General features: G+C 30.9%; 2 protein-coding genes, 1 long non-coding RNA gene and 1 pseudogene across 3 annotated transcripts; 3 read left to right on the forward strand and 1 right to left on the reverse strand.

Annotated features, from left to right (window-relative positions):
- Positions 1–10,115: 10,115 nt before the first annotated feature.
- Positions 10,116–11,824, forward strand: LOC120196277 (WRKY transcription factor 28-like). The gene is made up of 3 exons (XM_039198118.1): positions 10,116–10,555; positions 10,644–10,787; positions 11,090–11,824. The coding sequence occupies exons 1-3, from the start codon at positions 10,131–10,133 to the stop codon at positions 11,463–11,465; spliced, it is 945 nt and encodes a 314-aa protein (XP_039054049.1). The 5' UTR covers positions 10,116–10,130; the 3' UTR covers positions 11,466–11,824.
- Positions 10,601–11,007, reverse strand: LOC120196278. Its single transcript, XR_005523152.1, has 2 exons — positions 10,871–11,007; positions 10,601–10,840 (listed from the first exon to the last, which is right to left on the reverse strand). It is a non-coding gene; the product is annotated as an uncharacterized LOC120196278 (long non-coding RNA).
- Positions 11,825–18,374: 6,550 nt separating the features above from the next.
- LOC120196325 lies at positions 18,375–24,415 on the forward strand (annotated as a pseudogene).
- Positions 24,416–25,806: 1,391 nt separating this feature from the next.
- On the forward strand, positions 25,807–26,806 carry LOC120196326 (chlorophyll a-b binding protein of LHCII type 1-like). The gene has a single exon (XM_039198149.1). It carries the CDS (start codon positions 25,851–25,853, stop codon positions 26,655–26,657), a length of 807 nt encoding a protein of 268 aa, XP_039054080.1. The 5' UTR covers positions 25,807–25,850; the 3' UTR covers positions 26,658–26,806.
- Positions 26,807–27,646: the final 840 nt, after the last annotated feature.

Genomic DNA, 27,646 nt, shown 5'->3' on the forward strand with positions numbered 1-27,646 from the left:
AATTTCATTTTTCACAAACCCAATCAACCTTAATATTAGGTTAAGACTAAGTCACCAAGTATCCACTAACAAAATTCAACGACTGAACGAGTGCCCCGCCCTATGATCAGTTGATCAATGACTTCATTGGCCGCAATCACATCCTTTGCTCCTTCGGCACAGTCATTAAAGGACAAAGTATCAGCAACATTTCCACTTGATAAACAAGATTCAAACTCTTGTTTTATTCAGAAGCACCAGCTGATAACACCTAACCAAGGCTTGCAAGATTAACAAACTTTACATTGAAGTCTTCTTTTTTTAGTGTGCACATGATCATCAAGAGAAAGAATAATGGAAATGAATGCAATCTTTTTATAGTGATTTAGCAGGAGAAAATTCAGTGAACCACTTTTGAACGTTGAACAAATGAAAAAAAAGTGGCCTTTTTTAGACCACATGTAGCTATGTTTTCCATAAAGATAAAGCCAACTTTATGTTTCCATTCAAAAGTTCACTTGATTATATAAAAAGTAGGCCTGTAAATGAACTGAACGTTCAGCGAACCGTTCATGAACCGTGCGGCGGGAAGTTCATTTATGTGCGTTTATTTATTAAATGAACGAACATGAACAAGATTTTGTGTTCGTTTAATTAAATGAACGAACATGAACATAAGTCTCGTTCGTTCATTTACGTTCGTGAACGTTCGGTTATGTTCGTTCGGTTATGTTCGTTCGGTTATGTTCGTTTGATTATGTTCGTTTATGTTCATTCATTTATGTTTAACCCAATCTTTTTAAATCAATTTTGGTGACCAATTTGTAAGTATCTTGAAAATATTAATTAATCTGATATTCTGATGATCAATTCCATAATTAACCCAATTTAATTTGGAAACTCCAACAATATTAACATGGTTTAGTTCTTTTTGAACGATCCATAAGCTGCATACCCAGCACCGTCAACATCCATTACGTCGGAACCCTATGTGACTGCGCCACCAGCTGGTTATCCGATGAGCAAAGAGAAGTCCCAATTTTTAACTTCTACATAGCACGAAGCTAAGGACATGTTTGTTTGATCCCCAAGGATTAAGGTCGGCAATCACATGAAACACAATATGTGTTCATCTCGACTGTTGTTGAAGGAGAGAGGAAGAAAGAAAGTGGAGGAACGTTATGCAATCCCATATCAGTAGCAAACAAGCAGCTCGGGGTTGGTAACTTATATAAAAGAAGATGGGGGAGAATAGGTTTAAGCATCTTTGCGCTTGGGGCAATGTCGAGCTTGAATCGAGCTCAGAATCAAGCTTCAATCAAGCTCGAGTCTCGAGTTTTAATCGAGCTATTAATTTTTTTTTTGAGTTTGAGCTTTTTCGAGTTCGAATCGAGTTTCAATATTATATTTCGAGTTCGAGTAGAACTTGATAATTTTAAGCTCGCGAGTTTTCGAGTCGAGCTGACTTTGAAAGTTTTCGAGTTCGAGTCGAGCTCAGCAATACTCGAGCTCGACTCGGCTCGTTTACACCCTTAGGTAGGGTCTCCAACGTTAATGTTCGTTTATGTTCGTGTTCATTTATGTTCGTGTTCGTTTAAGTTCGTTTATTTATTAAATGAACGAACAAGAACAAGTTATATTCCTTAATAAACGAATATGAACAAAAAAAATTGTTCGTTTATGTTCGTGTTCGTTTATATTCGTTTATTTATTATATGAACGAACATGAACATACATCAGTTCGTGTGTGTTTGGTTCGTTTACCGGACTAATAAAAAGCCATGAACCCTCGAGAATCTCTTTTTGATGCTGGACTAACCCAACCCTAACTCCATAAGCTTATTTTTCATATTCCCCACAATGTTTCTCTATCCTCAATCTAATGGGAGAATCAAAAGCAAACCCTTTCTAGCTGAGCTATAGTCAAGTAGACTGAACTGTCTTTACCCCTAATCTTGACTATGGGACCAACACAACCTTGAAATTTAGGTAAACTATGTATTTAGCACTCAACTATCACTTTAGTTATATTTTAGTCACTCTACTATTTTTTTTCCAAAATCATCACTAACATTACGTTTTGTCTTAGTGATGACTTTGAAAAAAAACACAGTCGAGTGACTAAGACAAAAACAAAATAGTAGTTTAGAGACTAAATACATAATTATTTAAGCAATGTGCCATTTACGTCTTTTTGACCAAATAAGATATAATATATGTATTGCCAGGTCAACTCAATAAATTGGTAGAAGTTTATTAAAAGTAAATAAAAGAAAACAAAAAATCATTTTCATCTCTATTTTTTTTAAAATAAAGCATTGTAGTTGGTAAAATGGCGGGGCAGATTATTAATAAATAATCAGATTAGTAATATAGCTTATGAATGTGGGAATGAAATATTTATAAAGAAGATGACACTTTAGCTTAAGTTGTTAGAATCAAACACACCTTTCACATTACAACTATGCAAAATCGACCAAACTTATACCAAAAGAAAAAAAGGATAAAGTCAAATTTGGAAAATTATTAAAATAAGCAATTCCAAAAGCTTTGTTCCTTCACGAATCCCAACATTTTGTCCATGCAAACCGCACTATCAATGAAGTTGCTTTAATTATGATTAGTATGAAAATTATGTCGTTAAACAGTGAGATTCGATATAATTGCAAACAGATTATGAAAGGAAGTTGTTACATGATAATCAACAACTGCTCTAATATAGCAAGCTTAGGCTTGGCGTTACTCAAACTTTGTTATTTATAGCAATTGACAACTACCGACTCCTAATTGTACTTCATATTTTAAAGATGGAATTATAATATTATCACGTTAATTATATATATATATATAAGAAAAATTAAAATCACTAATATTAGAGAAAGAGAGAGAGAGATATGATAACGCCGTAACTTCACTCTTAGAATGATTTATTCTATTAAGAATAATTACCCAAAGGTTATACTAATAAAAATTTTAGAGAGGCCAGGACACTTATATAGTAATTGATTTTAATACTAAGTTTAAATCATACTTTATGAATATGAATTTAATTATGTATTTTTTAAAATGTTATAAAGTTATAATTAAGAAAAGATAGACAAACTTGAACTCGAAATTATTCGAATTTGGACCTAAACCCTACATATCAGTTAATCTAACACTGTTTATAAGAATAATCTGAAATTTATAAGAATCTTATTGATAGGGGAAAGGTATATCTCTCGCTGAAATTAAGGGGCAATTTTGCAAGTTGAATAAATAAATAAAAGGGTGGACATCAATTTTTAATTATTTGGTAGAATTTTAAATTTTTTTCTTATATAGTCTTATTATATTTTTTAATGATTGATTTTTATATTTCAATAATATTAGGAGAAATGATGGGTTAATTTGATTTAAGTTGACTAAAATTTTAAAGACTCTTCTTGTATTTGTATTTCTTCCTTATTCAATAAAATTAAATTAACATCTACTACTTATTAAAAAAAGCATATATTTCAACTTTAATTATATTTAAAATATAAAGATTTCAAACATTATCTTTAAGCCAATGTAAGGACTATTAGAAAAACTTGGAAATTTGGTTGATGTCATGTAATGTCATGGATAGGTAACTTCATCTAACCTAATTATTATACTGATATCAGCAAATTAGAAAGAATTGGTAATTTCGTCACTCACCAACTAACAATTATAAGAAGTGGGTAGATTTATGTCATTCCATGTTAGATAGAACATGGACCTTTACCCTTTGAATATTTGATTACTATACTCAATTAAATAATGCACTAAAATTAATGAAATGAAACAAAGAGAAAAATTAAGGAGTCGATGGTCTAATTTTATATACAATTTGGTTTTAAAATAAAAATATAATATCAAAACGTTTTCTAAATGATTGAATGAACTATTTTATTTTATTGAATTGTTTATGGATTATATTGAATAATTTTTAAAGTCCAATTTAATTTAAATTATCGAAAAGCTTAATTTTGACTTGTAATAAATCAAATCTATGACAAAGACAGGTTATTGAGTTCATGTTCAAGCAAACAATTAGCCACAAATTACGGCTCCATTATTTTTATTTTCATTTTTTATGAATGCTCAATTAATTAATTATAGCTTTTGCTTAGGAAAAAGACAACCTTTGCTTACTTTATCAGTTATGATAAGTTGATCTTATTTAATCCTTTAAGTAATCAAAAGGTTTTACGAATTGTTCTGATTTATAAATAATTGTATGATTTCAATGAATTAATTATCAATAATTTAATAATAGGTTTAATCATTAAAATAAAAATAATTAACTCGACCATTCAAAAAAATTGTGATTTCCATGTGACAATGCATGTATAGAAGTTTCACTCTTTGATTTTTTTTCCACCTAAGTTTGATGTTTCTGACCAAATCTTTTGCAAACTGATGAGTTTGGTCTGACTTATTTTTCTAGCTTTTAGTTTAGGGTAAAGTACATAAATGGTCCTATGATTCTAGTACGTTATTTTGTTGAATCTCCGACTATAAAAGTTATTAAATGATATTCTCATTATATGATATTGTTTTATTGAGTCTTTCAACTATTAAAAATTATAAAATAATCACTCGACTATTTATATGTTCCAAACTTATCATAAACCCTTAAAAAATTAAGAGTCATCTAAGATGGATGTTAACTTGCTAATTGAGATATGATAAAAATTTATCTCAGAATCGTTTGAGTTGTACTTTGAGGATCGAATCTCCAGTTATATTATCTCGTCGACTCTCCGTTTACATTATGTCATCAAGCCAGTGCTTGATATACTATATAGTCTAAAAGCAACATATGTATCAAAAGACATGATTAAAATATGATTTTGTAACATCCTTAATACCGGTTTAGTGACCAAATTGTAAAATTTTAGAATTTGGTGATAAAAGTAGAATAGTTGAATAGTTCAATGCTTTATTTGGAAATATTTCCTAAAAGTTATTAGTAATTATCAAAAAAATTAAAGGGCAAAATGGTCATTTGACAGGAAATATATTTTTTCCTTGATAAGAATGAATCACGTTGGGGGAGAGTTATCTGGAAACTCTCTTCTTCTTTTTCTTCTTCTTCTTCTCCTCTCTTCTTCCCGTGTGCCCAAGTTAGAGCAAAGGTGATTTTTCTATTTAGTTGATTATTTGTTGATTTTAAGGTTGGTTTATAATCATTAGATGATAACTAAGCTTAAGGAAAGCTTAAGTTATCTTATAATCAAAAGATGAAGAAGTTATGAAAGATTAAAGTGAAGGAGTTTATAAATGAATTTTTGGAAAAGAGTGATAAGTTGAATTTGAAGTTAAATTTGACTTGTCATCAGCTTAATTAAGAAATATGAAGTGATAGAATTGAAATTAGAACATATTGAAAATTTCGGTATGATTATTGATTCTATATGAAAGATGGAATTTTGAGGTTTAAGATGAGATAAATGGATATAAATTGATTTAAGTATGTGTATTTGAGTTAATAATATGAAAGGGGATGAAACATGAAGAATTGAAGCTGGAAATAGTGAATTTTCGTGCTTGAATAGTGATTTCTGGGTAAAATTTACAGATTTACCTCAGTTAGGGGTGTACTGATACCCTATAGAGGGTACCGATACCTATTTTAAACAAGAAATGAAAATAACCTTTCTTTTAGTTTAAGAAATGAGAGATTAGAGTATATCAATTAGAATACTAATATGGATCCATGTATTATTATGTAGATATAGAACGTAAGCTTGTTCCGGAATAATCAAAGAATTAGGATCAAGTCAAAGCAATGAAGGCTAAGGTGAGTGCAAATTAATTTGTACTTATGTTATTGAACGAACATTGGCTTGCGATGAGCCAGTGATGGAGTTGCTATGGTAAGAAGTGACTCATAAAATGTTATTTGATTTGTGATTCTTATATGTGCATGAATACATGAAAATGGGTATAGGATATTATATGTGACATGATCTACATGCTTACATGGATATAAAATATGTATTATATGTTATATGAAATGACATAGATGGTTACACATACATATGGTATGTGACAGAAGAAAATGTATATGTGATCACAAGAGAAATGACATGAGTACATGAACATATGAAACATAAGAATAATGTCCATGGTATATGATACGAGAGCTATAGGTATAGTTGGCATGCCAAGAGTCGAGGGTCTACGCGGTCTTTCGGTACATATACAGAGGTCCTTCGGGACAAATACATAGGTCATTCGGGACAAATTTCACATGCCTCTAGTGGGACCCCATACGAGCTGTGGTGACAGCATAAGTGCACAACCTCAATGTACTCGAATACCTTAAGTTCTCAGTAATGTATATGGGCTTACAAAAGGTATAAAAGTGTTTGCATTATTATTATATGTTATCATGTTATTATTATTTACATGGAATCATATATGACATGATTGAATAAGTAGAATGATATGTTCATATTTACATGAAATGCATCATTATTAATGTTATGCCTCACTAAGTCTATGACTTAGCGTGTAAGTGATTTACACGTAGGTACTGAAAAGCGAGAGGATCAAAGCTAAGCAACAGAACAACATATCTTCACTTGAAGATTAGATCAGAAGTAAATTACACAGTATGTTTTGTTATGTAATATATAGGTTGGCATGTAAACAAAGTCGGTAAATTAAGTATGTGTGCTCTGATCGAGTTTTGGGAATGTTTTAAACGTATTTATGTAAATGGTAAATGTATAGTTATGAAAGTTTAAATTTTATGAGTTTTATATAAGTGGAACGAAATTACTGTAGCAAGGGTATCGGTACACTGTAGCAGGGTATCGATACCCCTGTAGCATTCTGGAAAATTTTTAACATCGATATTGTTCACTATAATGTTCATCACTGTTCACGGTACTATTTAAACAATATCGATACTATTCATATCGTATAGTACTATTCATAAAAACGTTTTTCTTCAAATTTGTTATAATAAAACATAATTCGATAGTATATTATTGTATTTTCTTAATATAATTCAAATATTCTGTTATTTGGTAAAAACATTGTTTTGAAACGTCAATGTGACACTTCGGATTCGTATCCGGGTCGGGTACGGGTTGGGGGTGTTACAGATTTTATCATATCTCACTCAACAAGTTAACATCCAGCTCAGAAGATCGTTAATTTTTTTAGAGAAAATAACGAAGTATGGAGCTTATGAATAGTCGAATGACCATTTTGTAACTTTTAATAATCAAAAGACTCAACAAAGTAATACCCTATAGTCGGGGACCATTTTTATACTTTACCCATTAATTTATTAACTCGAGTATATATTCAGCTTATAATAAGTACTTTCAAAACTTTCTTTTTGGGTTAATATATTATTGATACTTTAAGCTTAGTTCTGATATTTATTTTTTTATTCGATTTAATACATGAATCAAATTTTAATGTTGAGTTTAAATAATTATACCAACAACCCAATGACTATTTCACATGGTGCTTAATTAAAAACATAAATACGATAGAAAATTTAAATATTGAATATTTATTCAATAACTATACATATTATTGAATATTTTGATATCACGTTCATAATTATATATATGTAGATAAATGTTTTTATGTTCAACTTAATCACTTTTAGCACGAACTAAGTGGTCTCGGTGATAAAGAAATTATTGTTATTCCTTAATGTTCCGAGTTTGAGTACCATGAATGTTAGGGGTGTGAGCGTTCAATATAAAATGATTGAGAGTTATCTTTAAACATATATTACCTTGTACTTATATCAGATTAATAAAATAAAAAACTTAATGAATTCTATTAAAAATATGATATCTTATTAGGATTAATCTTCAATACACTGTCAATATAATATTATTTTAAAGATAAATAAATGTTGGGATTACATTATAAAAAAAGTTTGAGATTTTCTACACGTAATAATTTATTTGAATAAAATATAGCAATTATAAGTTATTTAGTTAAATAGTATATTATGATGCACATGATTTAGTAAAGCTAAATGGAAAGAAAGAGTGAGACGAAGTAGTTGCGAGGAATGTGGAATTGCGGAAGAATTAAGCATCGGACCAAAAGTAGCTATCGGTAAACATCGATGGGATGATTACCGGTGAACTACTTGTCGCATTTGTTGGTAAATGCATGCATTGGCGGGTTTAAATGCCAAATTCCCCAACAAGTCTTCATTAATACCATCTTCCATTAACGCCAAACAACATTAACCCTTTCAAACTAGTTTTTCATCTCATCCGCTCTGCCTCATTTTATAGGACGGCAACAAGGACAAATGGATGGATAATAGACGAATGTAAGATTTAATGACAGGGGAGTGGGTTTTTAAAATCTTAAAAGAAAATGAATTAAAAAGTTATAAAGAAGTGAAAACATATTTAGATTGTATGAGGTTTACAATGCGAATTGAAAATATATTTTATGTTAAAAAATATATATTATTTAATAAAAATAAAAAATTAGAATCAAAATAAATCTGAAGTCAAATTTTTATATTTAAATTTTTAAATTTTTCTTGTTTTTTCGAAATGATTGGAGAAATAGAGTCTAACGTGGCCTTAATGTTTTGCTGAGACAAATTGTATGAAGTTCACGAGACATTGTAGTTGAAAACGTGGGAGAATGTGTGGAAAGTTTGGGCCAAAACGGAAAGCAAAGGGCAAAAAAGGGAAAAGGAAAGGTCTGGGTGACGTTAGGGTAGGCATAAGCAGAAGAGGCAAAAGGTCTCTCCCACGTGCCGGATGTGGCTTTTGGCTACGGTCAAATGCCGGTGCCAATACTGCCACGTGTATGCCTAATATTCCAAAAAATATCAAGTTTGAATGTTTGACCGTTTCATTTTCCTCTTTTATCATCATCCCAAAAAAGGCACCCGTTTGATCATAACAGGATAGGGTTGTTCATTAGGTTAATTCGGTGGTCAAACCGATCGAATTACTATTAATCGAATTAATTAAATTTTTTTTCTTTAACCATTAATCGAATTGAACTTTTTTAAAAAATATTAACTGAACCGAATAAATTTCGATTAATTTTCAAATTAACAGAAAATTTTTAAAATTTTCTAATTTATATAAAAATTAAATATTTTATAATTCAAAAAACAATTTATAATTAATTTAAATAATATATAATTATAAAATAAAAATTTTATATAAATTTTTTAATTAATTAATATTCATATAGGTTTAAAAGTTATTGGATCTTAAATTATTAATTGAGTTTTAAATGGTTTGGGCTGATCCCATATGTTATATGTAATATTTTTAATTCAGAAAAACATTTTACAATTAATTTAAATAATATATAATTATAAAATAAAAATTTTATATAAAATTTTTAATTAATTAATATTGATTTAGGTTTAAAAGTTATTAGATCTTAAATTATTAATTGAATTTTAAATGGTTTGGGTTGAACCCATACGTTATATATAATTTATTTAATATTTAAAATTTTATTTCGGTTAATTAACCGATTTCAAATCGAATTAACCGTTAACCGAATATCTAAAAAAACCTTAACCGTTTTCCGATCGAATTAATTCGGTGACCGACCGAATTAACCGAATTAATTATGTTCGATCGATTAATTCGATTAAAACCAAATTTTAAACACCTCTTGGTTATGATATTCTTCGCTTTCTCCTCCTCCGCCTTCCCACTCTCCTTGCCGCCTTCTTTCTCTTATCTTTTAGATGACAAGTGTTTCCCAATTGCAAACTTTAACATTTATAGGTTTCTTAAATTTATTTTCCTTCAGAAACATATTAATAAAATAATAAATAAATGTATGTCTAAAATATAAAAAAAAATAATAATAATAAAGTTAATATATATCTAAAATATACATTTATGACTGGAAATGTTTCCATACTAGAAGCCACCTTTTGCTCTTCTCATCGGAAGATGTTTTGTCAAACCTTTCTTTATACGGTGGTTCATATATCTTTATATTTCTATATTTTCATCCTGACCCCTTTTTTTCCATATAAATATTACATATATAATTCAAACAACGTAAAGATATATGGAACCAAACCACAAGCAAATATTTGAGACCTCACCTTTCTTTTCTACCCTCGTTGTTCTTTTGTATTTTGTGTTCATAATTTCTCCATGTCGGATTTTAGAGACTTGTACTACCAGACGAGTGCATTCAACAATGATCACGATCAGCAAAGTTTTGGGGGTGAAACTGATAGCATCTATAGGGTTTCGTCATCCTCAGTTGATCCTTCAATCATGAGCTTCACTGATTGTTTACACAGTACTTCCATGGACTACGGTTCACTTGAAATGGCTCTTGGTTTGTCACCGTCATCGTCTGAAGTGTTTTCTTCGGTCGAAGGAAGTAACCGGACGACGAAGCAGCAGATCGGTGAGGAGGATTTAGGAGGCGGTACCCGTGAAGTTATGGGGACTATTAATTCTTCTGTTTCTTCTTCATCCGGCGAGGCTGGTTGTGAAGAAGATTCAGGCAAGAGTAAGAAAGATGGGCAGCCAAAAGGATCGGAAGATGGAGGTGAAAACTCAAAGAAAGGGTAAATTAACAAGTTTTTTTGGCTTCATTTTCATAGTATTGATAACGAATCTTGAGGTGTAAGTGTAATTGTTTATTGTATCTAACAGGAACAAAGCGAAAACTGAAGGAGAGAAAAAGCAAAGGGAACCACGATTTGCTTTCATGACTAAAAGTGAAGTTGATCATCTTGAAGACGGGTATAGATGGAGAAAATATGGACAAAAAGCTGTGAAGCACAGCCCATATCCGAGGTTTGGTTCTTTCTTTTTCTTAATTTACAACCAAAACAAATGTTGAAAACAATCTTCATCTTTTAGACAATTCAAAAAACTACCTGCAAAACCATGTCTGAAACCATCATCTTTGCATTACATCGCCCCCTTCTTTTGACTACACCAAGAAGAGTCAATATATGAAGCTTAAACTGCAAGCAATAACTTGAGGGCTTCAGTATTTGTCTTTGCAAGTTATGGAAACAAACACAAGCTTGTTGTGCAACTACTTTATCATTAGCTAAGGCAAAATATTTATGGGTTTTATTTAATCAATGCAGAAGCTACTACAGGTGCACAACACAAAAGTGTACGGTGAAGAAGAGATTTGAAAGGTCATTCCAGGATCCGTCGACTGTTATCACAACATACGAAGGTCAACACAACCACCCACTTCCGACGACACTGAGAGGAAGCGCGGCTGGTCTATTTCCACCTTCCATGTTAACCCAATCGCCACTGGGGCGAGCAAACTTCCCACACGAATTGCTCATGCAGATGCCTAATTATCACCATCAGATGAATAACCAAGCCACTGCTGGTTCAATGTTTGTACAAAACGTTAGCCATTTTCAGCAGTACCTCCACCACCAGGCTCCAGACTATGGACTTCTTCAAGACATGGTTCCTTCCATGTTCCTTAAACATGAACCATGAGTCTCCAACTCTCTTAGTTCTATATCTTTTTACAGTATGTATATATATACGTATATACGTGTGATTTAGCTAATTTTATTACTAGCTTCATCTAACTTCTCTCTAGAGCCTAAGAATTATTCTTCAATTACTAGTCTGAAAGGGCCTAGCCCTAACACCAAGGACTAGACGGGAGTGAGATTTTTCTTTCTTTTTTTCCACTTAAAACTTGGTTGAGACTGTCGCATAGATTTAGAGGAAAAAGCTTCTTTGATAGAGGTATGGTTGGTTTTTGAAGAAGAAACCTGGTTTTAAGAGGATTTGCAGACTTGTAATACTGGATTAATAATAAAGCTGCATGTTTGTTTATCATTGTCGTTGATGGAATTATTGTTGCAGAATTTGAAAGTAATAAATTAATTTCCTTTAGTAGGAGTATTCCCCCCCCGCCTTGTGCTGGCTATCTAGCTTATAACCTGAATAACAAAGAGTCGTCCTGCATGATATTGATGGCTGGATCCTCATATTCAAATAAAATGAGCCTCCTACTCAAATTGTGAAAACCTAATTATTTTAAACGCCGCATGTCACACGAAAATGAATATAAAATGAAAACTAAATATAAAATATGATATTATCAAGCTATAAAATAGTAAGAATATATCAACCATTTTTATATTGTTTATAATACCTTTCAATTTCCATAACATAAATATGGTACAGGTACATGAATTATTTGATCTAAAATTTCATGGCAAATGACCTAACATTCCTCTAATTTGATATTTTATGTAGTGACCCTGTTTAGTGTTTAGAACCTTTTTTCCTCGGTGTTCGTACAAAATAAGTATATAGTAGGGTTAGTTAATTGAATTTAATGTAAGTGCCTATAATTTATGATATTTTTAAATTTGACTTGAGATACGTAGAAGCCACGTTTTCAGTAAAGTCTTGAACGAAATTATGGGAGATTAGTTTCGTGGGAGATCACCAAATTCAAGGGGGTCAAAAATACAAAACATATAGCTGATAATAATAATAATATGATCCATCTCCTCCTTCAGCCCCGCCTAATTAAAATATTTTATTCCTTTTACTTGGATTATTGTGAAGTTTCGGGATATTTAGTTCGTGAAAAAATTATTACTAAGAAAAAAAAATTATGATGATATTTTCACGTTTGGTTTATGAAAAAAATTATCATCAGATAATAAATTATTATCAATAGTATATTTTTTATTAAAATTATGAAAATAAATTACCTCTAAATTCTTAGGTATTATTACACAATTTTCATCATTTAATTTTGAACAAAAATACTCCTGAAATAACGAATTATTTTCATATGGATGATTCTCAATTCTTATTCTTCGTGTTTTATTCAAAACTATAAATATAATAATAATATATAAAGAGTTTGATTGAGTAAAATATTGATAAATTTGAGTATTTAAAATTATTTAAAATTCTTAATGTTTAATATTTTAATCATTTATAATTTATTAAGGTGAAAATTTATATTATTGTAAAAAATGTAATTGTTTACAATAATAGTTAACTTTGAGTTATTAAAAATGGTTCTTATAGAAAAAATGGATCATATACATTGAAAAATAATATCTTTGTCCATTCGAGATCACAACATTATTTTTTTCATATTATATTATATTTTATGTAAATAAATATGATGCTTATGAAAATTATTTAAAAATATAAGTTTGACATGCTAATTATATTAATTATATATTCAATATATTTTTTCTCAAAAGTTAGATGGTGTGACGGTTAAAATATTTCTATGAATTTTCATTCAAATATTTATAACTTAATATTAAAATTTAACTTTTTTTTAAAAATATATATCACAAGGATAATTTGATAAAATATACATTCAAGTAACCTTATATACCTCTAACCAAATATGGTAATATTACATTCTTGCTAAATAAACTAAATATGTAATACAACATTTTTAAAGTAAGGTTATATTCTAATAATTTTATTTTTAAAAATAATTTTATATTTCGTGAACCATATTACCTTATATGCAAAAAGACGATTAATGGGCTGTCAAAATGGATCAAACTAATGCATCTGCACGTCATTTTCAAGCCCAAACAAAAAGGGGGAAATGGAGGAATATGCAGCGATGGTGGCTATAATTCTTTATTGGTTGCCTTCTTGGTTTCCAAGATTTTACCTTGATTAATCTGAATCGATTCGGGTTGCACACCTATATGTGGTAAGTGAGTCTTTCAGTGGGGATTTTCTGCATATATAATGACTCGAATTCGAGACATGTTTAAGAGATGTCAAGCTGCTTACCACTTGAACCAATCTCGTTGGTTATGATAGCTATAATTTAATGGCGGTGCTTGTAATACCCCAAAATTTGCTTAGTGACCAAAATGTAAGTTTTGAAAGTTTAGTGATCAGAGTATAAAATTGGGTAAAGTTTAGGGACCTAAGTGATAATTTTCCCAAAAATAATTTTTATTCTATAAATAGATAGTTTACTCTGGAGAGTGGGGCTTTATTAAAATCAAATTCTTGATCCAAAATTTATGTTGAAAACTAGAAATGGTTAAAGTCCGATAAGAAATCGGTCAATTGGATCAAACAGAAATTTCGAGAAAAATTAAAGGATGATAAATTAGGCTTAAAAATATTATTTCCACATGTTAAAATGATGGAAAATAATATGGACCATTGGATTTGAGAACTTATTTTCATGTTTAATTTGGATCGTTGGATCAAAGTGGCAAGATTGTAATTTTTGGAAATTTGATAGGTAAAATTGGAAAAAGGTTAAAATATTTTGTTCATCTTTGACTTTGTAAAGATGATAAGGTTATGTGGCTTGGTATTATTGTAAATATCAAGTTTCATTAATGGCAAAATGGATATTTCTCATTAAATGAATATTTTATTCAATTAAACTTAAATAAAGGTTAAATTAACATGAAATTAAAGGAAAAATTCATGAAGTTAGGTATTTTTAGCCATCATTGTCGTGACCTTCAAACTCTTGGTAAGGAATTTTTTTTAAGCAATTTTTTTTGTATTTTGGTTAATGCCGTGAAATAGAAAATTGTTCTATTCGAAAAATGCTATCATTTGGCACCTTTATTGCTTGCTAATTTGGTTTTTGTTCAAAGATCCCAAATTCTATGATTTATGCTCATATTAGGGTTTATGGAATTGATGAAGGATTTTGATTTTTTGAGGTTGTAGAATCATATACAAACACGATTGATGATTAAATTCACTTGTACATGGCTATATAAGTTCATTATGAATTCGGCCAAACCCTATCTTTAGGGGAAAGAAGTGTTTTGATGAAAATTGATTAGAGATTTGATTTTAGAAGTCTTGAAACATCGAATCGAGTTTTATTTCATGTTCGGGTCTAGTAAAAAACTTGAAACCCTAAAGTACATACCATTTGGCCTTGAGAAAATAAGTTGGGAAAATTTGTAGAAAAATTCCCATGAGTTAGAAACGATATTTTGAAGGTTCTAAAACCCTTAGAATAATGTTTGGGCCATTTTGTAATGTTTCAAAAGTTAGGAGATCAATTTAGCATTTTTGAAAAGTTATGGGTTGAATGTGTAATTACTCAATAGTTGTTGTGCATTGCTGGAATTTACTGTTTTGGGGATGAAATTGAAGTTAAAATATAAAATTCAACCATTTTGAAAAGTTGACAAAGTTTAAGTACAAAATGCCAAATGTTGAAAAAGTTAGTGACTTATGTAGTAAAAATATTTGTTGAGGTACTTATTGGAAATTTAAAATGCTGGAAATTTATTTGGTTTATTTAAGGCTTGAATTGAAGGAAATTATGGCAAGGGCCCATTATGATTAAAAAGAAAAAATTAAGATGAATTTTATAAGAATTCGAAGATAATAGTACCCTTGAGTGTTATTATTATGTATAAAATGTTAGTATGAATAGTAACATGTAATTTATAGTTGTATGTGTTTGTATGGATGTTCATGTAGATCGTGATCGAACTCGTGATACGAGCAAAGCGAAAGGCAAGGAAAATTTTCAAAAATAATCGGATTTCGATAGTAAGGCATACTATGTGAGTGCAATTATTATGTACTTATATGATATGAGGATGACTTGGGATGAGTCAACCTCGAATGTTTTTATAAAAGCATGTTTTACCGTATTTTGAAATATTTTCATAAAGTTTATGAAAATGATTTTACGAATAATTTTATGGTATGAACTGCCCTAAGATAGATATATGAACTTTTATATTGTTTTAACAGTTATCTATGTTCCAGAATAAATGTTTAATATGCGAATTTGATTTAAAGGCATATTGTACGTGCATCAAGAGTCATAGGTGCATTTTGACATACTTGGAGTATGATGATTATCGATCGATTTTGTTTAATTCATACGTTGCATTTTCGTATCAGTATATTTGTGTACTTTCATCACTATGTGTGCATGCATGGTATTCATAATGAGTTTGTGAATTACCATTTCAATATATTAGTATAGTGTCGCTATTACTACAATACATATACTTTCGTTTAGCACTTATGTGTAACTCTTGTACCTTGCATTCTCATTTAACATACGTTGGGCTATGAAAGAATACTTTTGAATATATTGATTGATAGATATGTTGTAGTTACTAAATATTGTTTCGCATGTTATTTGATGGAAACTTGACTTATCAAGTCAGTTTTTATGTATTTTATATGATAAATCATATTTTGATCTTATAATGATTTACTCGTGTTTTTTAAATGTCTTATTTGTTTTATTATGCCTCACTAAGTGAATAATTAGCGTGTGATAATTTTCACGCGTATATTTATTATACGAATCGGAGTGAGGAGTGCAACTAATATCATTTGTCAATGGTTGCCATATCAGTAACAGTATAACATCTCTAGATGTTTATTTTGATATTACTAGTTGACATGTACTTAGATATGTTGTGATGCTCTAATAAGATACTTGATATTTGATTGTAGTATTATATTACGTTTGAACTTAAACTACTGTTAGATGGATTTTAAACATTATATATATATATATTTGAATAACGTTTTATAAACTAAATTATTAAAATGTTTATTTAAAGAAACAAAATTTTACTAGTTTTTAAATACGAAAATATTTTAAAAGTCACGTGACATCTGTGACTCGTGTACGAAGACTTATACGAAAACGGGCGTGACAATACTTGAGAGAAGTATGTTGTAGTGAATGGTGGTGGTAGCCGGAAGAGAAGGAAGTGGTATTAGTGACTGAGATTGACGATGGTAAACCAGGCAGATAGGATTAAACTAAAAAAAAAATTAAATGTCATTTTACTTTTATTATTAAAGTTGGATTTTTTAATTATAATCGTCATAATGATATTTTTTTGATTGATTATTTATTTTTTAAATAATTGAATGCGATCATACGGTATACAATATATATATATATATTCAGAATATCTTTTAATCATTAATAATATACAAATATTTTGTAAATGTTATTACTTAAACTCGAGACTTTTAAGAAGAATTATATCCTTTTTTATCACTGAGACAACTTAATAAATTTTAAAATAAATAATAATTAAATTAAATATTAAATGATTAAAAATTTAAATAAAAATAAATTATATATTTATATTTAGAGTACAAACAGGGATAGATATAAAATTTTTAAGAGTGAATTTTTAAAATTTTAGGAGGAAATGAATTTATAAAATTCTAAGAGATAAAAATATTTTTTTATTAATAAATAATAAAATATATAATAATTCTAAATTTTAAGAAAATATGATTTCCTCCATCACCCTTCATTCTACCATTGAGTACAAATAAAACAAAAAATAAAAAAATATAACGGTTTTCTTAAATACTCTATTTTGCAAATAGATCAATTTTGCAAATCGAAAGTACTTACGATGACGACAGATAATCGAAATTAAAATTTCTCATACACCAATAAAATATCCAAAATTGACTTCTCATCAATAATAGTCTATTATATTAGTACGGCAACTTAGCAATGATGATATCCCATAGTAACATCAACAATCAATCTCCTTCTTAATACTTAATATCAAATAAAATTAAAATAATATATTTTATTAATATATTATAAATTTAATTAAATTTAGATAAGAGATAAATTTTGATTAGTTTTTTAATGAACCATGACGAAGGTCCATATTACACGGTATATTTTATATTTTCACATCGGATCCATCCCACTGAATCCTAATATAACGTAGAGAATAATAATTATGTGTTTTTTAATTTTATTATTTATTTATAAGTATTATTATTTTTAAGCCATTTTAACTATCTATAATAATGCCAAACTTGAACTTGAAAAGCTTTAATAGAAAGTACACAAATTATTAAGTTAGAGAGTTAATCCCAACTCCATGGAATTATCACATTCAGGATGTGTTATAATAGCATAATTATAAGTTTTAAATTTGAATAATATTATTTTGTAGTGATTTTAAATTATTTAAAAAATTATAAATTTTTAAAATAAGATTATTAATAATAAATAGGAATTGGTTGATAGAGTATTGAAACGCAATTATATTTTTAAAAATTTATATAAATTAGATATTTTTTATTTTTATTATGATATACTTTTATACATTTTAAAATTTAAATACGATATAAAATTAAAACTAAAATTTATTTTTTTTAAATTAAGTATCGACTCATACAATTCAACCCATAAACACTTTTATAAAAAAAATATATAAAACATCTAAGTTTATTTGTATGTTTTCTTTCCTCTGTCTATTTTGTTCACTATGATCCATCTGTCATCTTAATAATTGTTTTCATAATTTATTCTTACAAAAATGTGAAAATATTAAACATGAAATGACAAATATATATTAATGTTGATGGATCCTGTTTATTATTATTTTTTTCTCGCACCGCGTTAACAAGCACAAAAACTGAAAGCAAAATAGCAACCAGAGACCCACACAAACAACAGCAACCATGGCAAACAACCACCGTTTGGGAGAGTGAAAACAACGTCATATCTAGAATCCTTTTTAATTCTTCTCTATTCTTCAAGCAAACTGCTCAGAGATCTACTTCGTCTCCGATTTTGTTTTTTATTTATTAAAAAATAAAACTGTTGTTTTTGGCGTTGTATTTATTAGCATGTCCTAGCACAATCTCTCTCTATTCTACGCATCAGTTTCTCTTTCTTCGGTAACTATTTCTTCTTCTTCTGATGTTTTTCCGTTTCACTCTTAATTTAGATTTTTTTTTTGGATTGGTTTAATTCGGTGCTGTTGCAAATTTTAGAGTTGGAGGAGGTTATTGTTTGATCCAGAAAGGAAATGCTGGTTTCTGGGCCAATTACGCCTGGACAGGTATGGTTTCGAAATTGAATTTTATTGATTCGATGCTTTTATTTTGATTAAGCTTAATTTAGTTTCGAGATTTTGTAATTTTATTGGATTTAGACAATGCGATTTATTAGCTGAAAACATTTGTAGTTGCTTTTGCACTTATTGAACTTATGATTTCTTTGTACTAATTTTGGATTCTGTTTATTTTGTTTCGTTATCAAGAAAGTACGTAAGGTTCAGGCCAAATATTATTTGTATTTCTTTTCTTTTTTTTAGAGTTTCAAAGCTTAATCTAACATCTCATGAATTTCATTAGAAAATGATTTCCCCCTTTTTAGATTATTAGCAACTATCGTACTTCTGACTTTTGAAGTTTGATTCTATTTTCCCCACATTGAGTTACTGAAATTTCTCGTTTCTCTATAGTTAATAGATATACATAAGTGACTATCTTGGTTTGATGTGTGAACAGATTTGACTCGCATCTCAGTGATAATGTATATAATCTGATGGATTATGGTTATTTGTGATGATACCTGCGTTCATAGTGTAAATCTAAGTGAATTGTCTTGGGAAATCTATGTAGTTTTACTTGATATTTGATTATGTGAATATTTCACTCCACTATTCTGACTTTGGTTATGTCACTTGTTCCTGCTATTTTATAAGTTTTGATATATCTTTGAACTGTTATGCTTGTTCTTGTATGAAATAGTTTTGCCTGAAATACAGAATGAACTTTTTTTTTATAATTGTTACAGGTGTCTTTTCTCCTAGGAGTTATCCCGGTTTTCATCGCATGGGTATATTCAGAATTCCTAGAATACAAGAAATCTGCATCTCTTGTTAAAGCGTAAGTAATCATTTGATGTATGAGTTAACAAGGGTGCACATATTTGATTCGCTGCTATTACAATTCTTTTGCGTTATCGAAACATTTTACCATTCTGATAATGGTGTTACATTTGCAGTCATTCAGACACTAATCTGGTTGAATTAGGAAATGAGACAATTAAAGAAGATGACAGGGCTGTTTTGCTTGAAGGTGGTCTAACAAGATCTGCATCTACTAAAGTCCATGCTTTGGCCATCAAAACGAATTTGATTAGGTTGCTTTCTTTAAGTGTCACTCTTGTTGTGGATTTTTCCATGACTGTGTTCTTTAAACTCATTTTTGCATTTCCCTTACGATTTCCAGGTTTTTGACCATGGATGACTCTTTCCTGCTGGAACACCGAGCCACTTTGAGAGCAATGTTAGTCATATACGGAATATACTTTTTGTTTTTGACAGCTTTCTGTTTTGTCTCGTATTTAACTAGGCAATCTATTGCAGGTCTGAGTTTGGGGCTATTCTGGTGTACTTCTACATATGTGATCGCACAAATTTACTTGGAGAATCTACCAAGGTCCTTTTATATTTGTTTGCGTTATAGATTGTAGTTCATGCGTTTATCTGTTATTTATTCTTTTTCGAAAAGCTACAGATTTATACTGTTGCACCTGCATGCCTATTAGGGTCTTGATTTTCACTTGTATATATAATAATATTCTTTTGTGATTTATGGTTACGTCGGTACTTTATGTTTATCTATGTCCATCTTGTTCACTCTTAATTTATTTGCCCCTCAAAATGACAGAAAGAGGATTAGTTTTGGTTCACCCGTCTCCTAAAAGTCTCTTCAATTAATTTTTAGATTCCAGCGTCCTTGAAGTTCATTGTTTGTTGTCCTCTTTTTCCTTCTGGTTGAATGTTATAAACAACCTCTTTTATTCCCTTGTACTTGCATCCTTAGATTGGGGTGGGCTATTTAATACTTCTGTAATAAGCAGGTTGTGAGAGTATCTTCTTCTTTGATAGTTGGAAATGTTTGATGGCTAATTTTTTAACTCTTTAAATGGTTTAAAGTAGTTGTATATTTTCACGTTGATGGTAGGTCGAGGATTCTACTTTGCTTTCTTATGTTGATCAACACTACAAGGATCATTTATTTTTTGTATTATTTCTTATGTGTGTTTCTTTGGACAGAAATACAACCGTGACCTTTTCCTCTTCCTCTACGCCCTTCTCATCTTAGTTTCAGCAATGACTTCTTTGAAGAAACATACCGACAAATCAGCCTTCTCTGGAAAGACGATGCAATACCTCAATAGGCATCAGACTGAAGAGTGGAAAGGAATGATGCAGGCAAGTGCTTATTTTTTGACTTGCTACCTGTGATTGAGTAACTACTTAAAGCATAGGCACTCTCCAAATACCTATTTTTGAAAAGATGGTATTTAGATTATGTTTCCTTGCCTTCCTTTGTGTATACTTTTCTCAATATGGTAATTTCATTCTTAAATCTCTGAAAAGATTTAGGTGGTAACTTTCTGTGACTATACCTTCTTTCTATTTGGTCATAGCTAAGGTACCACTTTTTTTATTCTTTCTATTTTGTTGTAATATTGATAAGAATATTTCCCATAAATTGGGAAACTATCATTTGAAATGCTGTATGATAATTGATATGACTGTTCAGTCTCTATATCTAGACTTACGTTCTCATGGGCCAATTTTTGCCACTGCCTTCAGAGCACAAAAAAATCTTTTCACTGCCAGATTAACGAGATTGCTGGTGTCTGCAGTTCCTTGAAATTCATGATATCTACTGAACATTGCTTCTGCACTCACGTCTCCCTTTTGCTTTTTGTAGGTGCTATTTCTAATGTACCATTACTTTGCTGCAATGGAGATATATAATGCAATACGTGTCTTCATTGCTGCATATGTTTGGATGACTGGATTTGGCAACTTCTCATACTATTATATAAGAAAGGACTTTAGCCTAGCACGCTTTACTCAGGTGATATTCTCTTTCTGGGCTGTAATGCGTATCAATAATCCTGTGGTGGTCCTCATATAAACTTCTATTTGATGCAGATGATGTGGCGGCTAAACTTCTTTGTGGCATTTTGCTGTATTCTTCTCAACAATGACTATATGCTTTACTACATCTGCCCGATGCACACGCTTTTTACCCTAATGGTGTATGGAGCTCTTGGGATTTTCAACAAGTATAATGAGATACCATTAGTGATGGCTGTGAAAATTCTTGCATGCTTTCTTGTAGTCATCTTTATTTGGGAAGTTCCTGGAGTTTTTGAAATTTTCTGGAGTCCACTAGCTTTTCTATTAGGTCAGCAACCTAACTACGTGGGTCTTAAACTTTTCATTTCATTTATCAGCTTATAAGTAATTTACCTCTTTGAATGTTCATGTCCTTATATTCGGCTCCGTTGGTGCTTTTCATACTCCTCTTCTTCATTTTATTTTTCGTGAAATGCCTTTGAAACATGTGTTCCTCACATGTGAATGAATCCCAGATTCCTGCTCCTCTTCTTCATTTTACTTTTTGTGGAATGCCTTACTTTGAATGTGCCTCACATGTAAATAGATCTAAGTTGAATTTCATTTTCAATATATACTTTTTTAAAGCATGTTCATTCTTCTTGGCTTAGATATGTTGTAGTTCTTCGCTTAAATCACCTTTATTCTCTCTCTCTCTCTCTCTCGCCAAACCGCAGGGTACACTGATCCTGCAAAACCTGATCTTCCCCGATTGCATGAGTGGCATTTTAGATCTGGTCTGGATCGCTATGTGTGGATAATTGGAATGATGTATGCTTACTATCATCCCAATGTAAGTTAAATTTATTAGTCACCAGTTCTGTACACTTGGTGCACAATTAACAATCTCTTTAAAATGTTTTAAATCCTAGGTTGAGAAATGGATGGAAAAATTGGAGGAATGTGATACCAAGAGAAAATTCTCAATCAAAGCAAGCATTGTTGCAGTTGCTTTATTTGTAAGTTACCTGATCTTTTCATCACTATATTGATGTTATGCATTTTTAGTTTTTATAGATGCTTCTTATTTTCTTTGTTCTTTCTTATTTATTTATTTATTTATTTATTTTTATTGTATATTCTTCTTTTTTCTTTATTTTCTTTTGTATATTCTTAAATTCTTCAGGTTGGGTATATGTGGTATGAATGTATTTACAAGCTGGACAAGGTTACTTACAACAAATACCATCCCTACACATCTTGGATTCCCATAACGTGCGTATTAAGGAATTCTTTTTCCTGATTTACTTGGACATTTGAGGTATTTTATGTGAAAGCACATGGAATATCTTGTAAATAGAATCTGATCAGGTCTTCTTTCTTGTGATTCTAGTGTCTACATTTGCTTGAGGAATTGTACTCAGCAGCTTCGAAATTACTCTTTGACTCTCTTTGCGTATGTTTCTGGACCATTATTAATTTATTCAATTCTGTCTTTTTTAAAAGATAGGGGATTATTGATTTATCTTTTGATGAGATTCTGGCGGTTATTTTATGCTGCTCTAATTAATTCTACATTTTTGTGCTTCCTAGGTGGCTTGGCAAGATAACTCTGGAGACTTACATTTCTCAATTTCATATCTGGTTGAGGTTTGTCGACCACTTAAAACGTCTCGTTTTAATTTGTTTCTCAAACTGGTAAAAGAATAATAGCCTGGTAGCAAAATTTGTTAACCTTGATATCTAGTTCCAGCTTTGCATCCTTCTTAAAGCATGATAATTCCAGAAGCATGGATGCCAGCACAAGATTTACAAATTCACGTCTATGAGATAGACATAATTGCATTTCATATATGCAGATCAGACGTGCCTAATGGACAACCCAAGTGGCTTCTTTCTTTTTTCCCGGAATATCCGCTACTCAACTTCATGCTCACAACTGCTATTTATATCTTGGTAAAGCAAATTTGCTCCGCCATATTTTGGCAATAGTTTTCACCTATATTCATTTTGTTCACTTTCTCTGCGACCTTGCCTTTCTTCTGCAGGTATCTAGTCGTCTATTCGAATTAACAAATACACTTAAGTCGGTTTTCATACCCACAAAAGGAAACCGGCGGCTGCTATATAATTTCATCGCTGGAGTAACCATTTCACTCTCTTTGTACTTCACTTCACTCATTCTTCTTCAGATTCCTCATTCTACCGTAAGCTCTTAATTCCTATGAAGAACTAAGGAGTTTTCTGAATTTCAAATGATGTGTCGGCTCTTCTTTTATCATCGTTTTCTATGTTATTAACCTGCATATAACTGATTTCATAATTTCAGGCCTGAAAAAGCATGGACTCGAGAGAGGTGAGACAGCACTTTTACATTGGACATACAAAATATATATATTTATATAATTAGTTGGAGAATAATAAGAGAACTTGAAGTCGTCTATGCGACCTAAGAAGCTTCGGGCTCGAATGTTCCCAACGATTTTGAGTAAAACTGCCCTATATATATTCGTCCTTGACCCGATACTATGAATCTTGGTTTTGCCTTGAGACTATGATGGGAGGCGGGTAAGCATGCAACCAGCAGGAAGTAAATCTTCCTTTTTCCCCCTTACATTATGTTGAATATCAACGAACTGCCATATATCGTTTCCCTTGTTCTTTTTGGTCATTCATTGAAGTGAAAGATGTAGATTCATGTGACATAGAATGTGTTGTTTCGGTACGAAACCAAATGGTGATCCAATACTAATTCAAAAAATTTCTTTTGAAATTTGTTACCTCGTAATCATTTATAAATCTTTATTTCCATTTACAAATAACTACTTTATTCAACTATTATTATCACTCAACTGTGAAGACAGGTTTATTTTTAAAATATATGTTTTAGATTTTACTTTTATTCCTTTACCCTAACCAATGGAAAAAAATAAATCTCGGAACTATCTATTAGTATCAAAGAAGAGAAAGAATCAACCTTATTTCGATAAGGTGCAATTATTGAAGGAAACGGAATTTCTAATATCCTCATTGGTTTTATCCGACTAAAGTTAACTATACGTCACTAAAGTGACGATAAAATATATCATGTCATTCATGATAATGATATGATATGTATTATATAACTATTAATAAAGATGTGATGTATTCTATCAATAATAAAATATATGTAAAAATATTATGTCGTTAATATGTGTTGATAGTTGGTTAATTAACGATTTCTTTCTAATATGGGATATTTTGACCCAAAATTAAATGTTAGGATTAAAATATTTTTTAAAAAATGAGATAAAATGATTATTTACACAAATATTGAAGATTAATTTTATCATCACGTTTTAATATTTTTGTGATTTTTTTTAATGAAAAGAAGAGAAACAAAGCCTAGGAACGCTTAAACTATTATTCCATACATCCCTACAGCAGTGACTGCTTCAGCGTGGTTAAGCGGTAAAATCCCATCTGAAGGAGAACGAAATAATCCAAGGCCAAAAGGTAGGTTCCATGCTAACTTCTTCATGCCGTCTGCGATTTTATTAGCCTCGCGAAGCACATGAATAAATTTATCAGCTGCTTTATGATATTTTCGAATGAACCATCTTCATCTTTTTGGTAAATAATCCAACAGATTAATTGAATTTGTGACTCTACCGTTACATTTAGTAGTAAATGTGTTAAATATGGTTAATTTTATTTAAATAATAAAATAATTTTTATTTATAATTTTTTAATCAATTAACAATAATGTATACATTTATAAATCTAGTTGTGAACCTCTAGGGAATAATATGATTAACATTTTTTTTTAGTGTAAAGGGCGAGGGAGATGTTAGAATTTAGCTGATTTCATTGGAAAGGCAAGCGGTCCTCAATCTTAATATAAAACTATAAAATAATGTTTGAGCCAAGGGATAGATATCCCAAGTGGCTTTATGTCATTGGAGCACTTACAAAATATTTTGAGGGGGGTATCACCAAATTATCCGAGTAGATAAGAAAGATGGGTGCCCGTTGTGGATTGAGAGAGTGCCAAGTGGAGATGCAAATAAAATATGGAAATCTTGAGCCTCTAATGAAATGAGAGATATAGATACTTTGCATGGATAAGGATTGAGGAACCTCACTCCCTCCTCCCTACATAAACCTCTGCGTATTCCATCACTCTCAAAACTTAAACCAATTAACTCCCATTACCCATCCAAGTTTCAGAATGGCAGCTGCAACCATGGCTCTCTCTTCCCCATCCTTCGCCGGAAAGGCTGTCAACCTCTCCCCTTCCACCCCTGAAATCCAGGGCAGCGGCCGTGTTTCTATGAGGAAAACCGCCACCAAGTCCAAGCCTGCTGCTGCCTCCAGTAGCCCATGGTACGGTCCGGACAGAGTTTTGTACTTGGGTCCACTCTCTGGTGAGCCTCCATCTTACTTGACCGGAGAATTCCCTGGTGACTACGGTTGGGACACCGCCGGTCTCTCCGCTGACCCAGAGACCTTTGCCAAGAACCGTGAGCTGGAAGTCATCCACTGCAGGTGGGCTATGTTGGGAGCTCTGGGGTGTGTTTTCCCCGAGCTTCTAGCAAGGAACGGAGTCAAGTTCGGTGAGGCCGTGTGGTTCAAGGCCGGATCTCAGATCTTCAGCGAAGGTGGACTTGACTACTTAGGTAACCCTAGCTTGGTCCACGCTCAAAGCATCTTGGCCATCTGGGCATGCCAAGTTATCTTGATGGGAGCCGTCGAGGGTTACCGTATTGCGGGTGGACCTTTGGGTGAGGTAACTGACCCATTGTATCCAGGCGGCAGCTTCGACCCGTTGGGTCTGGCTGATGACCCAGAGGCTTTCGCTGAGCTCAAGGTGAAGGAGATCAAGAACGGCAGATTGGCTATGTTCTCAATGTTCGGATTCTTCGTCCAAGCCATCGTCACCGGAAAGGGACCATTGGAGAACTTGGCTGACCACCTTGTTGACCCTGTTAACAACAATGCCTGGGCCTACGCCACCAACTTTGTCCCCGGAAAGTGAGCTTTTAGAGAATGGGAGTGCTTTGTGTTTCAAGTTTTCTTTGTTGATGCCATCTAAATTTGTTGCATATCAAGGGGACGTGAATTTTGTGTGCCCAACTGCTATTTTTCTCCTGATTTTATTATAAAATTATGCTTCCATTTAATGTTTGTTATTGTGATTCTATTTTTAAAATACTTCTGATTCTAAATTATTTAGATGATTTATCATATTAATTTAGTTTGAATGAAACGTGTTGGTCAATTTAAGATCAGTAACTAACCAATTACTTAAAGGAACAGTTTTCAAAAATAAAATTATTTTATTTTAATGTTATACTATGGAAGGTTGGTTTGTTGTATGTTGCAAGTCGGTTCAATATCCATTCTTAATTCTCTAATAAAAAACATAAATGATGTTTTTATATGAATTAGTCTACATGAGTACTCGCAAGTTTATTTATATTATTTATTTTTTAGATTGATTTATTATAATAATAAAATTTTAATTATTGAATAGAATACATAATTGTTGTGGTTGATTTGTTTCCATCTTTCTTGAAATTAAATACAAAAATGAAAATTATTTTTTATCAAAATTTTTCATTATCAAATCATAATTTTAATATCTGTCAATAACATTTTTACGCGTTCATAAACGAAGATAGGATTAAATTATAAGGAGGACATTGTTTAACTTTAAAATAAATATGATTTTAAAAAGTAATAAAATCATAAAAGTTAAGAGATTAAAGGTTTAATTTCACTGATTTTAAAACTCAAACGCCTTAAAAAATTATTAAACTAGACGAGTTTGGAGTCAATACTTAATTCCATTAATTTAAAAATTAATAGTGATCTAAAAGATAATTATACAAAAAAATTAGGAGGGACAAGAGCTTAATTGTAATGATTTCAAAACTGTCAATGACTAAAAAGTAATTAGACCATCAAAGTTTGAGAAACATTGCCCCTCCCACCTATATAACATGTGTTCGTTTCTATATGCGT

The sequence above is a fragment of the Hibiscus syriacus genome, unplaced genomic scaffold (genome assembly GCF_006381635.1).
Source record: "Hibiscus syriacus cultivar Baekdansim isolate YM2019G1 unplaced genomic scaffold, ASM638163v2 tig00117032_pilon, whole genome shotgun sequence".
Taxonomy (NCBI): Eukaryota; Viridiplantae; Streptophyta; class Magnoliopsida; order Malvales; family Malvaceae; genus Hibiscus; species Hibiscus syriacus.

Excerpts from the sequence above, each read along its gene's own strand:
- LOC120196326 (XM_039198149.1), top strand. The coding sequence starts at position 25,851 with ATGGCAGCTGCAACCATGGCTCTCTCTTCCCCATCCTTCGCCGGAAAG.
- LOC120196277 (XM_039198118.1), top strand. The coding sequence starts at position 10,131 with ATGTCGGATTTTAGAGACTTGTACTACCAGACGAGTGCATTCAACAAT. Across the intron at positions 10,556-10,643 it reads GGTGAAAACTCAAAGAAAGG|GAACAAAGCGAAAACTGAAG; the intron begins GTAAATTAACAA and ends TGTATCTAACAG. Across the intron at positions 10,788-11,089 it reads AAGCACAGCCCATATCCGAG|AAGCTACTACAGGTGCACAA; the intron begins GTTTGGTTCTTT and ends TAATCAATGCAG.